The 15,986-nt window shown below is 29.4% G+C and overlaps 2 protein-coding genes across 2 annotated transcripts in view; one reads left to right on the forward strand and one right to left on the reverse strand.

Annotated features, from left to right (window-relative positions):
* Positions 1-15,986, reverse strand: part of LOC114418073 (aquaporin NIP6-1-like) — a 37,355-nt gene that overhangs the window by 17,362 nt on the left and 4,007 nt on the right. The window lies entirely within an intron of this gene.
* Positions 2,625-5,601, forward strand: LOC114418072 (putative pectinesterase/pectinesterase inhibitor 28). The gene is made up of 3 exons (XM_028383220.1): positions 2,625-2,724; positions 3,122-4,142; positions 4,706-5,601. Exons 2-3 carry the CDS (start codon positions 3,134-3,136, stop codon positions 5,443-5,445), a joined length of 1,749 nt encoding a protein of 582 aa, XP_028239021.1. The 5' UTR covers positions 2,625-2,724; positions 3,122-3,133; the 3' UTR covers positions 5,446-5,601.

Consider the following 15,986-nt stretch of genomic DNA (forward strand, 5'->3'; position numbering starts at 1 on the left):
CCCTTTGCAGAAATAAAACAATAAATTGCATGTAGTTAGGATACTCTTTCCCTAGCAATGATTTGTTCAGATGTTCTCTTCCAATTCTTTAGAAATTATCATTTCCCAATGTCTAATCCCTAAACAAATGCAGGATGATCAGACCATACAATACAATAAAACACAAGAAAGAAACAATAAAAATTGACATTGCATTCAATAGATAGTAAGAAAAGATTATATTACAAGGACATTGGTTGCTCGGCTCCTAACAATGAAGGTTTAGTCTCTCATTGCATTCAATAGATAGTAAGGAAATATTGTTGCTTGCACTAGTCTTAAATACAATAACCACTTTTAACTAAAACTCTCTGTTATATACGTCTTAAAATTTAAAATTATAAGAATATGAAAATTAATAATTTTTTAAAATTTATTTCCTATCCTTCTTAACTAAATAAAGTATCTAATCAAAATCTCTTTTCTCTCTTCCATTGAAATCACTCACGTTCCCTACTCTCTATCCAAGCAGTCCCAGAAGCCACTATTTCAGTTTTATTTCTTAATATAGCATTGTAAAAATTAGTAACCATCTGCCCAAAACCTCATCAATTATAGCATTCAACGAGAAACTCGTAATATATTTTGGTTGGATTTTCAAGATAAATTTCTCTTATTCTTATTTGAAACCGTGAAAAAGAAAGAAAACTCAACAAAAGTCCCACCTAGAAATGTTTTCCAGCCCCTCACCATGCCAAAATATCCTGGCAGGAAGCGGCAGTAGGGGAATATTTTGAGCAAAAAGTCTATGATCTTAGTTTCACCTTCTCTCAAATCTTTTTATCTCATTTATTTAAAACTTCAAATTTAAGTCTATTAATATTTTTCATTTGTATAAATTTTGAATGTTTCTATGTTTATCTTTATAAAAAAATTGAAATAATTTTTGTACAAAAGTTAGGATTATTGACACCAAGAGAAAATTCCTTCGGTGCACCAAGTTGTTTAAAGTAATAAAGTTTGATGAAGCATTCTTGGAGTCCAAGTGCGAGTAACAAGTCAAACATTGGATAAAAATAGACATATTGTTGAACAACATATAAGTGAAAATGATTTGTAAATCGCTTGTTTTATGGCTTTAGATTAGATGTGGTGTCAAATTGATTTATGTAGTTTTCTTGTGGCCCATCTATAGATATCTCAATGTTATTTTACTCATTATATTTCCAAACAAAGGGTATCGAGGCAAATGGTGCCCTCATGGAGGAGCTTCGTTTATGAAGAATTTCAGTGTTTTTCTTTTATTAGCATATATAAATTCATAAATTTCGACCGAGTTTGAATTTGTGAGATTCAGAGTGTTAGTTTTTCAATGCGATAGAGATTAAATAATAATATGGTAAAACATGTTTTTGTTCTATAAAACGTCTGAAGTTTAGTTTTAGTCTATTAAAAAATTTGGTTTGTTTTTCGTCCTTCTAATTTTATAATGTATCATTTTTATTCCCTCAAGTATTATTTAAACCACTTTTCGTCTCTCTATAAAGTACTATCAAAGTCACATTAAAGATAAAAAGTGGCGCGCTTCAATATTAGAAGGACAAAAAAATGGACAAATTTTTAGACGGAATAAAACCAAACATTAAAAATTTGAGAGATCAAAGACATATTCTACAAAAAGATAAACCACAAAGTGGCAAGGGTCAAATAAAAAATATAAAAACCTTTATTTCAGGTCAATTTTACCCATACCTTACTGGTTTAAATTACCTTCGATATCAAATCAATTTTAATGCTTTGTCATACATCACTCATAAGGTGATACACCTTACCCTGAACCATATATCTAATAGCATTTATTTTGAAATATGAAAAAAAATAATTATATCTAATATTCATATTGTTTAAAATATTAAATATTCGTGCCAGTACACCTAAAGTTTAAGAAGACACATGTTAAAAAGACATATTAGTTTAAAAAGTAAATTACACTAATTTAAAGTTTTGTGAAATTACACAAATTGCATTCCATGTTAGTGTATTTTACTCTAATTTAAAATTACAGTTAGATGTTTATGGAGCATGTGCTAACTTGTCTTAAGGAAATGTTTGTGTACAAACAAAAGTTGTTCCTTAATTTTGAACTTTGGAGGTCATTTTCTAAGTGTACGCATATGAAAAAATATTTTAAAAAATTATACAAAAATAATAATTATATATAATAAAATAGATTATATTAATTATTTCATATTCAAATAAAAATTATTTGTTTAATCATTTTCTTATTGCAGACATTTAAGAGTGAATAAAAGTAAGAAATTTTTTAATTTGTAACCTGTCTCTAAGACGGGTGCATATTGTAGTACCAACTATAGACCTTAACTCATACCACATTTACTATTGGTAGAACGCAAATCAAGGTTATAAATTGATGGATTAGCATAAATTTGTCAAAAAAAAGTCATAAAGGCTAACCATATACACTATGTGGCCTTTACATTCCTTCTCTCCCTTTCTTATTTTAGAAAATATGATTTTTAGCATTTTAACAAACCACAAATAGCATTTGAATGATTCAACTGTATTAGGTGTTCAATATCATTTTTTTAATGTATAAATAACACTTTACATTGCATCCCCAAACTACAAAAACATATTCTTCAATGGAATTTGGCAAAAAGTAGCCATCGCCCCAACGATCCCATTTCCCTTGACTTCTCTACGTGAAGATCCTTGTGTCGCATAGTACGTGCATAAATTACTATACAAGTTAATTTGAGGAATGCAATATATTTATATTTTATGTAAATGTGACTTTCTTATTATTAGATTTCGATCTTTTAAAAAAATATTGTCTATAGTTTCTTGATGACGATGTTATATGCTTTTCGTTATACCCTATTACATGTCACATCAAAATGGTTGGTGGTGCGACATGAGTAGTTGCATGACATGTTATAACCAAGCGACTATATAAAGTTTTTTTTTAAAAAAACAATTATAGAGATGAAAAAAGAATCAAAATCAAATAAGTCATGTTTAGAGTTTAAAAACATGTCCATTCTTAATTAGTGCAGAGGAATATTATGGTCATATTACTTGTCATATTAACTAATTTTACATAAATATTCATTTATGACAGGAGCTAGTTAAAATGTCTGAGGGAAATGCAGGGAAAGGAAAGAGAATCGCCATCATTGGCGTCTCAGCCTTATTGTTGGTGGCTATGGTTGTGGCAATCACAGTTGGGGTCAATCTCAATGAGAATGGTTCCAACAATGATACAGAGGACAACAAGAAAAATCATGTTGTTTCTTCTATAAAAGCCGTCCAAACCCTTTGTCATCCCACAAATTATAAGAAAGAATGCGAGGAAAGCCTTATAGCTGGGGCTGGAAATACCACAGATCCAAAAGAACTTATCAAAATTTTCTTCAACATCACCATTACAAAAATTGGTGATAAACTCAAAGAAACTAATATTTTGCATGAGGTTGAGGAGGAACCCAGAGCCAAGATGGCACTTGAAACATGCAAGCAACTCATGGATCTTTCTATTGGGGAATTAACAAGGTCACTTGATGGAATAGGTGAGTTTAACCTCATAAATGTTGACAAAATCCTCATGAATTTAAAAGTTTGGCTTAGTGGCGCGGTTACATACCAAGATACTTGCTTGGATGGGTTTGAGAACACCACTAGTGATGCTGGCAAAAAGATGAAGGATTTGTTGACGATAGGCATGCATATGAGCAGCAATGCCCTTGCCATTGTAACAGATTTAGCTGACACTGTTAATGATTGGAATATCACAAAATCATTTGGGCGTCGCCTCCTTCAAGATTCTGAGCTTCCGTCATGGGTTGATCAACATAGACTCCTTAATGAAAATGCAAGTCCATTAAAACGCAAGCCTAATGTTACTGTAGCCATAGATGGTAGTGGAGATTTCAAAAGCATCAATGAGGCATTGAAGCAAGTGCCTGAGAAAAACCGAAAGCCATTTGTGATCTACATCAAGGAAGGCGTTTACCAAGAGTATGTTGAAGTTACAAAAAAAATGACCCATGTGGTGTTTATTGGTGAAGGGGGGAAAAAGACACGAATATCTGGTAACAAAAACTTCATAGATGGAACGAACACTTATAGAACTGCCACTGTCGGTATGTCTCTTTTCGTGATTATCAACTTAATTAACTTACTAGTCCTATGCATTTGAGTAAAAAAAACTTAATTAATAACTTATCCAATAAATTTATTAAATGAAACCTTATTCATGAGTCAGACAGTGAAGCTTACCAAAATGAGATTAAAAGAAACTAAATTTATTACTCATGTGCATTTGGGTAAAAAAAAACATAATTAAAAACTTATTCAATAAATTTATTAAATGAAACCTTATTCTTGAGTCAAACTTTGAAGCTTGCTAAAATGAGATTAAAAAAACTAAATTTGATAAGTTTCTCCATAAAACTCTGAAGTTTATAAAAATATCATATGTCATGTTCTTCAACTTGAATAAACTCTTTGAAAAGTCCTTTCCTTACTTAACATTTTAAGGTCCATAGTTTTTATTTGAAAACACCTTTAACCCGCCCCAAAATGAATAAATTAATAAAAGATACATTTACAAAATTTAATTAAACAAAAAAATTAAAAATAAACCATTTGTAATTCAAGGGAATTTTTTATTCAAATAAATAAATTAACTACTTTATGCATGCAGCTATTCAAGGAGATCACTTTGTGGCCATCAATATGGGGTTTGAGAATTCTGCTGGACCTCATAAGCATCAAGCGGTGGCATTGAGAGTCCAAGCAGACAAGTCCATCTTTTACAATTGCTCAATGGATGGGTATCAAGACACACTTTATGCACACACCATGCGTCAATTCTATAGAGATTGCACCATTTCAGGTACCATCGACTTTGTGTTCGGTAATGCACTAGCTGTTTTTCAAAATTGCACTTTCGTGGTCCGAAAGCCAATGGAGAACCAACAATGCATTGTGACTGCACAAGGTAGAAAAGAGAGACAACAACCATCTGGAATAGTAATCCAAGGGGGATCCATTGTGTCTGACCCTGAGTTCTACTCAGTGAGATTTGAGAACAAGGCTTACCTAGCTCGTCCATGGAAGAATTACTCTAGGACTATTATCATGGACACGTACATTGATGATTTGATTGACGCTGATGGGTATTTGCCATGGCAAGGACTAGAGGGTCCTTCTGGTATGGATACTTGCTTCTATGCCGAGTACCACAACATTGGCCCCGGTTCAGACAAATCCAAGCGTGTGAAATGGGCTGGGATTTGGAACCTCAATTCAAAAGCAGCACGTTGGTTCTCACCATCTAAGTTTTTTCATGGAACTGATTGGATTGAGGTTACCGGAATTCCTTGCTTTCCTGGCGTGCCGAAACACCATAGGCACAAAAAGACAATACTTAATTGGCAATAAAAGTAATGAGTTACAAAATCAAGCAATATAAATTAATTAAAAAGTAATGATTGTGCTTCTTTATTCTTTAATTATTTTCATTTCATTAATTAACTCTAGTGTTAACTGCATTTTTTTTTATCTCAAGCAATTAAATAGTGTGTATCTTTGTTTATAGTGAAGCTTTTCTCTTATGTACTTTGATTGACAATTCATATGATTCATACAGATTAATCATTCGTATGAGTTTTAAAAAAAAACTCATATAGATCGTCAATTCATGTGAGTCATACGGATCGTGAATCCATATAAATCATATGGATCACCAATCCCTTTCACCCAGAAAATGTATATCCGAAACTATGATTCATAGTTCTAGAGATATACGTCTGGAATTGGTATATATTTTTTAATAAAATATCATTTAAGAATTAAGATGATTGATAAGAAATTAAAAAAATATGATAAACATTTATCTTTTATTCATGTTTATTAGTCTTATTTTCATCTCATCATTAATGCTCTTTAAACCCTAATCGTAAACTGTTGTCATCGTATATTCATTATATAATATAGCATTTTTATCATTATTTTATAATATTTTATGTTTTTCTTCATATTTACTAACTTCATATATTATACATCTTTATTACAATGCAAAGTTGTTGACGATGATTTCCTTCCTTTAAGTGTGTTCATTCATTTTATAATGAGGGTCTATGTCAATGATTCAATGTCACGCGAAGTTAGTGATGAACATACCTTGAAACACATTTTCACATGAAGTAAAATGAAGAAATTGTAATAATTTTTAGTCAAAATTGACTATCAAATAAACTTAAATTTCATAGTTATCATGCACCAAGTTGTTTAAAGTAATAAAGTTTGATGACGCAATGTAACGCAATACCTCTCTTTGATAACTTTTTGTTTAGTGGATAATAAATGGGTCTTCTATATATTCTTAATTACATTTGCATCTAATTTGATTTTTACTTAAATAAAGTGATTTGTTGCTATGTACTTTTAATTGTTACATTGTTGGCCTTTTCTTTTTCAACTATCATTTATCAAATAAACTTATGATGAAGCATTTACATATTGGTGAATTTAATCAACACGACTACAAGTAGTAAAGTGCTCGGAAGTCCGAGTGTCGAATCCATAGGGACTTTGTTCGTACTTAGACTAATGAAAACCCAATTTACAAGCAAGAGATAAAAATAAAAAAATAGAAAAAGATAGAAGATAAGAAAAGATAAAATTAGAAGATAAAGGAAAAGATAAAAGAATTAAAGATAAAGAAAAAAAGGAAGAAGATTAGAAAAGTGAAAGATAAGAAAGATGAAAGATTTAGATAAAAAAAAGATAAATTCAAGATAAGATAATGTTGGGAACTGACTTGCCTAGCCTGCCTAGGATGTATGGGTTTATGATTTTTTCTTTACCAATTCTGGTGATTTTATCCCATCCACATCTATTCATTTACTTGCTCCTAATGCCTCACTATGACAAGCCTATTTTATCTATCTATCCCCCAAATGCCTTTGCAAAGACTCAATAGATAAAATGCATGAAGTTCTAATTCTAGATGTTTGCTTTGACGCATGGGCATAATGCAATCACTCTATGCCTAGCAATAATTTTATTATGATATCTTTTCTTCTTGTTCTATTAAAAGTTATCCTCTCCCGAGCGTCTAACCCCTGAAACTAATGCATGCATATCTTCTTTAAATCTTATTTAGAAGTTACCCTCTCCCGAGCATCTAACCCCTAACAGAATATAAAGATGAGTATGCAAGGTAAAAACAGAAAAGAAAATAAGAAAGAAAAACCTGGTATTGCATTGATAAATAATGAAGAGTACATCATACATCACATTGCCAAGGGGTGAAAGAAAGGGAGTAAGTGAAACCCCTAGGTGAGGGGGTTCTGTCGTGATGTGTTCTGTCCCTTGGACTGGCTCTCTATTTATAGCTGTTGAAGTGGGCTTTGGGCCTTCGTAGGCGAGCTCAGCGCGACACCCCCTCGCTCAGCGCGTGTAGATCGCGCGCTTAGCGCGCATGTTGTAGGCTTAGCGCGTGTAGATCGCGTGCTTAGCGCTCATGTTGCAGGCTTAGCGCGTGCTTCTGTTAGATCGCGGGCTTAGCGCCTGTGTTGCAGGCTTAGCGCGCGCTTCTGTTAGATCGCGGGCTTAGCGCGCGTGTTGCAGGCTTAGCGCGCGCTTCTGTTGGATCATGGGCTTAGCGCGTGACGCGCGCTCAGCGCGCGTATTGGACTGGGCCTGCTTCAGATTTTCTTCTTTTCTTCAATTTTTCTGGCCTTTTTACTTGTTACACCTCCAGTTTTCATATTTGTAGCCAAAATTCAACAAAACATCAATTCTTTAATATTTAAGCGCAAATAACTGCTAAATAATTATTTTTAAAGACAATTTTGCCTTATTTTCTATTATCAAAATACAATTATTTAACAGTTATCAAGGGTCTATGTCAATGATTCAATGTCACGCGAAGTTAGTGATGAACATACCTTGAAACACATTTTCACATGAAATAAAATGAAGAAATTGTAATCATTTTTAGTCAAAATTGACTATCAAATAAACTTAAATTTCATAGTTATCATGTACCAAGTTGTTTAAAGTAATAAAGTTTGATGACGCAATGTAATGCAATTCCTCTCTTTGATAACTTTTTGTTTAGTGGATAATAAATGGGTCTTCTATATATTCTTAATTACATTTGCATCTAATTTGATTTTTACTTAAATAAAGTGATTTTTTGCTATGTACTTTTAATTGTTAGTTGGCCTTTTCTTTTTCAACTATCATTTATCAAATAAACTTATGATGAAGCATTTACATATTGGTGAATTTAATCAAGACGACTACAAAAATTTAACTCATTGAATGTGTTGTTTAAGTTTTATTAATCTTGTAACAAGTCTTTATTGTATTCTATATTGATAACAAATACGTAAAAAAAATACATAGATAAAAAATAACATTTCAAATAAATAATTAATGAGATTTTATTATAAACCAAGTATATCCCTATCAAACCCACTAGATTTGAAATTTTTTAGAAATTATAAAATTATTTATTTTTTTTAAATTAAAATTTTGCTTACCTTGATTTTCCAAATTCATGATTTTTGTGCTCCTGCTTTATAATTGTAAAATTTGGTCTTCAAAATTTTATAAATTTATAATTTGGTCATCCTATCCTTATAGAATATTAAACTAATAATTTTGATTTATAGGTTTATTAAATTAAATAAAAATTATTAATCATTAAAAACTTTAACAAAAGATTATTAACTCTAATGTGATGTTGTTGCTTCTGGATTCCTATGTGATGATAGAGATGAAAGAAGTATTTACAGAAAAAAAGTAAGGACACCGTGTTGTGAAGGATCAAGGTTAATAATTTTTATTAAAATTTAATAATTAATGGGTTTTAATTAATTTATAATTAAATTAATAACAGTTTAATCAAAATTATTTATTAATAATCTACCAATGGAACCAAAAGCATCAATTTATAAAAATAAAAAAATCAAATGTTATGATTAAAAATCAAGAGGACGAAAAGCATAGATTTAAAAAATAGAAGGACAAAAATTATAATTTAACCTTTAATTTTTATTATTTATTTAATAAATCTCATTATTGATTTTTAAACTTTTAATGAATTTAAAATAGAAGGACTAAAACTCTCACTTAATTAAGTTTTAAAATTTAAAATTATAAAAAATAAGAAAATAATTTTTTTAAAAATTTCTTTCCTTTCCTTCTTAACTATATAAAGCATTTAATTAAAATCTCTTTTCTCTCTTCGGTTTAGATCACTCAGGTTCCTTCCTGAAATCATTGTTTCAATTTTATTTCTTCTTAATGTGAATTAGTAATCATGTTTCCAAAACCTCATAAATTATATCATTCACCAAGAAACTCAATATATTTTATTTGAATTTTCAAGATAATTTTCTCTTGTTTGAAACGGTAAAAATTTAAGGAAAGAAAACTCAACACAAATCTCACCTCGAAATGTTTTCCAGCCCCCCACCATGCCAAAATATCCTGGCAGGCATCGGCTAGGGGCATATTTTGAGGAAAAAAGTCTATTGTGTTGGTTTCACCTCGTCTCAAAATATAACTACATAAAATACAAGATTTCTATTAGAATGATTTAGTGAGAGAATTTAAGGATAAAGGGTGAAGGAGAAAAGAATAAGAGATTGTAATGGTAAATCTCTTATCAACATTTTTAACAAAAACTAGCAAATGAACATTGTTCATAAAAAAATCATAAACTACACTTGTCTCTTGTATTCTTTCTTATTATTAAAAGGAGAAGGAAAAAAATAAAAGCTCATTTATTTGTATTCTCCTTTATAACTAATGATGAAAGCTGAGATGTACTCTAAGAGATAAAAAGAGAACATAGTGTAGAGAAAAGATGAGAAGATTATATACGAGTTATTATTCTTTCTTGAAATAAATTTATATTTATAATTTTTCCTGTTTTATAAAAGTGAGCATTACTTCTTTATCTCCTTTAAATGAGATATTTATGTTTGATTGCGAAAAGTCTTGCTTAAATCATCAAAGATCAAATATGAAAGATGATCAATTTGAAAGGAAAAAAACATGAAAAATATTAAAGAATTTAACTCAATTACTTAAGATGGTACATAAATTATTGTAAACTCTCACATTATCTATCTTCGATTTAAAAAAAAACCTGAAAAAAAATTCTATATTTTAAAAAACTCAAAGGGATACAAGTTAAGAAAAATAATATTACTAAGATATAGTATTAGAATTATGAAATTTTAAGTATTACATTACAATTTAATTCGTATGTATTGCTAGTCTCATAACTCCATAAATAAGCATAAAAAAGGTTAGTTTCATAACCTTTCACTTTTCACCTCCTATCTAAATGTTATGCACCTAACCAAATTAACCTTCTATAAATCTATGTACAAACACAACTTTTCACTTATCACCTCTCGACCATATTCTAACAGCACCTAACCTTTGAAACCCACGTGTTTTGACTCTTTCAACGTCACCTTCTCCATTTGATTATTCAAATTTACCAAATCAACAACAACTCAACTCCCCTTCCCACCTCAATTTCAAATTCCATCTAATGCAAAATCAACCATAATTTTGTGTCAAACATATAAGATGAATTGAATGATTAAAGAAAAACTAAAGAGAAAAAAGTCACAAATTTAATCTCTTTTGTTAATAGAACTAATAATTAATATTTATATTTCGAAAAAAAAAACATAATTTTATCTGGAAAATGCCTAGTGATGAACTGATGATGCACTCAAGTACTAAATTGACTTACATCATTTCCTCTCCACAATTGACGCGTTGGTTTTCCTCTCCAAGGAAAAAAAAAAAGACTTTAATGTAATTAGATTATATATCTCTCCTTAAGTTGTAACAACAGTTACAACATTTCCATGGTTCCACCTATTTTTTGAGGTGTGTGGATTATCTCCTGCTATCTTGCCTCTCAAGCAAGAAAAACCAAGAGAGGAGAGGGCATAGAATAGAAAAGAAAGTGATATGTTACAGCTGAAGGCACAGAACATCAAAATGCAGAGTAAGAACCAAGCATAGTCGAATACAGAAAGCAAACAAAAGGCAGAAACACAGCCAAATTCAGAGGCAATTCAGGAAGCAGAATCAGAGCTAAACACAAGGGCGAGTGAAGAAGAAATACGAAGGCCAAAAAGGGAAATTACTAAGCCGCAGTAACTGAAGGATTTCGTGGAAAAATGAGCTGGCAGAGAGTAGTGGTGCTCAGCAACGCAGCAATCATCCTGAAATTCCCCTTGTCGACTGAGGTGCCACCATTCTGTTAGGATCATATTTCCTTTTTGTATTTGTCCCTTTCCTCCAAGGCAATATGCCAAAAGAACCATTAGAGCTTGTTAGTGGAAAAAAAAACTCTATACATGTATCTAATGGATCAAGTAATAACACAAATTTCCCTTCCTTACCTTGTTTCTGGAGGTACGAAAGCTAGGAATTCTACTTCTGTACTTAACAGATAAGTTGAAAGATAAAAGAAAAAATAGAAAAGGAAGAGAAAGATAGAGATGTTGAAGAAGGTTGGAGAGGATCTCAATATTTACTCAAGCTAAGCTTGTAGTATCTAATAGCATTATTGTTCGTATTTTAAAAAACTCAGAATATTTTTTTTTTCATAAATTAACAACTAATCCTTTGAATTATTGAAATATATTTAAAAGACCAACCTTTTCTTATATATATATATTACTCCTAATAGATATCAAGAATGATAAGGCTTAATCAAATTTGTTTAATAAATAAAAATGAGAGACACAAGAACAACTTTAAATAATTTGAAACTAACAAATTATAACTGCATTAAAATAATAAAATGAATACTAAAAATAATAAGATCTAATTTTGGCAATAAAATCATGAAAACAATAATTGAGTATTGTAATTTTATAATATATAATTATATAAATATGAATGAAAAATATTTTCATAAATAAAATCATACACTATACACATATACAAATATTTCAAAAAAAAAAATACATGTACTAATATAAGTTCAATTTGAATTGAATTTATTTTTAAATTAGATTCAAATTTTAATTTAATCTGATTTTTTTATTCACAATTTCTTTTGTGGAGTCTAGAAGGGTCACCTAAATTCTAAAAAGCATAAAATGAATAGAAACCATGTCACATATTATATTCATGAAAATAGTATGGACTTTTTGCCTTACTAATACATTGTCATAAGCATTGTTTTCGAGATATTATTCACCTTGGTTTTTGTATGGTAGAACTGTAAATTTTAAGGGTTTTTTAGATTAACAATTATAGGAAATCAATAGAATCTTGAAAGATATAATTTTCACAAACAATAGGTAAATAGTGTGTATCTTTGTCTATAGTGAAATTTTTCTTTTGTGTACTTTGATTCCTTAGAAGATGAGAAAAAAAAGATTTTACTTTTTTTACTATTCTTTGTCTCTCTAGGTTTGTGATCCGTATGACTCATATGGATTTGACAATTCATATGATTCATACGGATCAACAATTTATATGAGTTTAAAAACAAAACTCATACAGATAGTCAATTCACATGAAGTTAGTGATGAACGAATCTTGAAATGTATTTTCACATGAAGTAAACCATAAAATATTGTATAATAAAGATGAAAAAGAAATATAATATAAAAAATATATGGTGAAAATAATTTAAATTTAGGATTTAAAGAATAATAAAGATAAGATGAAAATAACATTTTAGATAAGATTTTAAAGAACATTAATGATAGGATGAAAATAAAACTAATAAACATGGACATAAAAGCGTTTATAATCTTTTTTAGTTTCTCGTCAACCATCTTAATTCTTAGGTGATATTTTATTAAAAAAATATATGTATTCTTGAAGTATATCTCTGAAACTATGAATCATAGGTCTGAAAATGTATTTTCAGAATAGGTATATATAATTTCAGAATTATATTTTCAGAAAATGAAAGGAGTATACTTCTTTAAGAAGAAGACATAATAATTAATTGAGAGGTAAAAAAGAAAATAAGGGATGTACTTAAAAAATGAGTGTGTAAATAACAAGAGCCTATCATTTTCATAATATTATTTTATCTTTGGGATTTGATTATTTGGGAAGAAAAAAAAAATTCTTGAAATATAATCTTGCATTTTGAATTCATCATTTCAATTACGCGGCCTGTGCTTACTTTTCTTTGTCGTGACCTTTCGTTTGTAAAAATTAAGCAGGGGTGGTGTAATAATATTGTGTATTATAAAAATTAACTTCCATAGTGTTTTGAACTTAATAAATATTAGATCGTGAACAGCATCTTTTTTATTAGTGAACTGATATTATGACTTGTCTTTATTTATCTCTCTAATCTAGCTTTGATATAGACTAACGTACTAGGATTAAAATACCCGCTAATCGCAATACTCTCTTCTAACAAAATTTTGCTTATGGGAAGAAAATATAAATTATTAAATTAAGAAACCTTATTATTAAATTAAGAAAATTATCTCTTTTAAATGATATATTTATGTTTGACTGTGAAATGTCTTGCTTAAACCATCAAAGATCAAATATGAAAGATGATCAATTTGAAAGGAAAAAAACATGAAAAATATTAAAGAATTTAACTGAATAACTTAAGATGATACATAAATTATTGTGAACTCTCACATTATCTATCTTAGATTTTAAAAAAAACAAACCTGAAAAAACTATATTTTAAAAAATTCAAAGGGATACAAGTCAAGAAAAATGATATTACTAAGATATAGCATTAGAATTATGAAATTTTAAGTATTACATTACAATTTAAATCGTATGTATTGCTAACCAAATTAACCTCAAATGTCATGCACCTAACCAAATTAACCTTCTATAAATCTATGTACAAACATAATTTTTCACTTATCACCTCTCGACCATATTCTAACAGCACCTAACCTTCGAAATCCACATATTTTAACACTTTCAACGTCACCTTCTCCATTTGATTATTCAAATTTACCATATCAATAACAACTCAACTCCCCTTCCCACCTCAATTTTCATATTCCATCTAATGCAAAATCAATCATAATTTTGTGTCAAAGATATAAGGTGAATTGAATGATTAAAGAAAAACTAAAGAGAAAAAAGTCACAAATTTAATCTCTTTTATTAACAGTAGTAACAATAAATATTTATATTTAAAAAAAATATAGTTTTGTCTGGAAAATGCCTAATGATGAACTGATGATGCACTCAAGTACTAAATTGACATACATCATTTCCTCTCCACGATTGACACGTTGGTTTTCCGCTCCAAGGAAAAAAAGACTTGAATGTAATTAGATTATATCTCTCTCCTTAAGTTGTAACAACAGTTACAACATTTCCATGGTTCCACCTATTTCTTGAGGTGTGTGGATTATCTCCTGCCATCTTGCCTCTCCAACAAGAAAAACAAAGAGAGGAGAGGGCATAGAATAGAAAAGAGAGAGATAAGTTGAAAGATAAAAAAAAAAACAATAGAAAAGGAAGAGAAAGATAGAGATGTTGAAGAAGGTCGGAGAGGATCTGAATATTTACTCAAGCTAAGCTTGTAGTATCTAATAACATTATTGTTTGTATTTTAAAAAACTCAGGATATTTATTTTTCATAAATTAATAACTAATTCTTTGAAGTATTGAAATGATTTAAAAGACCAACCTTTTCTTATAGATTTTTTTTTACTCCTAATAGATATCAAGAATGACAAGGCTTAATCAAATTTGTTTGATAAATAAAAATGAGAGACACAAGAACAACTTTAAATAATTTGAAACTAACAAAGTATGACTGCATTAAAATAATAAAATGTATACTAAAAATAATAAGATATAATTTTGGCCATAAAATCATGAAAACAATAACTGAGTATTGTATTTTTATAATATATAATATATAATTATATAAATATGAGTATTGTAATTTTATAACTATGGACAAAGATATGCACTATTTATCTATTGATTTTCACAAACAATAAATAAATAGTGCGTATCTTTGTCCACAGTGAAGTTTTTCTTCTGTGTACTTTGATTCCGGAGAAGATGAGAAAAAGAAGATTTTAATTTGCTTTCTTGACTATTCTTTGTCCCTGTATGTTTGTGATCCTATGAGTCATATGGATTGACAATTCATATGATTCATACGGGTCAACAATTCGTATGAGTTTTAAAAAAATTCATACAGGTCACCAATCCGTATAACTTATACAGATCGTCAATCCATATGAATCATACGGATCATCAACTCCTTTCACCCGTGTTGCTGGATGTTCCAACAAAAATGTTGGGTGACCAAAACAACTACCTTTTTACTGGTTGGTACTTTTCCAGGGTCGCTAGCAACATGTGATGCAACTTGGACTGTTACTTTCTCCATCTCCAACTATTTCATGTAGGCTCTGGCTATTACACCTACGTATTTCCTAAGTACACCCCTGTACCCCCCTATGCCTCTCAATTACCCTTTATACTCTTTTTCTTAAAAGCATATGTCCCTTTTGCTTTCAGAAATGTATTTATGGAATTACACATTCATATTCTGGAAATGTATCTTCGAAACTATGATTCATAGTTCCAAAGATATACTTCTAGAATTGGTATATATTTTTTTAATAAAATATCATTTAAGAATTAAGATGATTGATAAGAAATTAAAAAAATATAATAAATAATTATCTTATATTCATGTTTATTAGTCTTATTTTTATCTCATCATTAATGTTCTTTAAACCTTAATCATAAACTATTGTCACCGTATATTCATTATATAATATAATATTTTTATCATTATTTTAGAATATTTTATGTTTTCCTTTATGTGACACTAAATTCCAACATACGTTCACCACTAACTTCATATAGTATACATCTTTATTACAAAGCAAGACTGTTGACGATGATTTTCTTTCTTTAAGTGTGTTCCTTCATTTTATAATCATAGTCTA

This window comes from Glycine soja, chromosome 7, assembly GCF_004193775.1.
Source record: "Glycine soja cultivar W05 chromosome 7, ASM419377v2, whole genome shotgun sequence".
NCBI classification, from domain to species: domain Eukaryota; kingdom Viridiplantae; phylum Streptophyta; class Magnoliopsida; order Fabales; family Fabaceae; genus Glycine; species Glycine soja.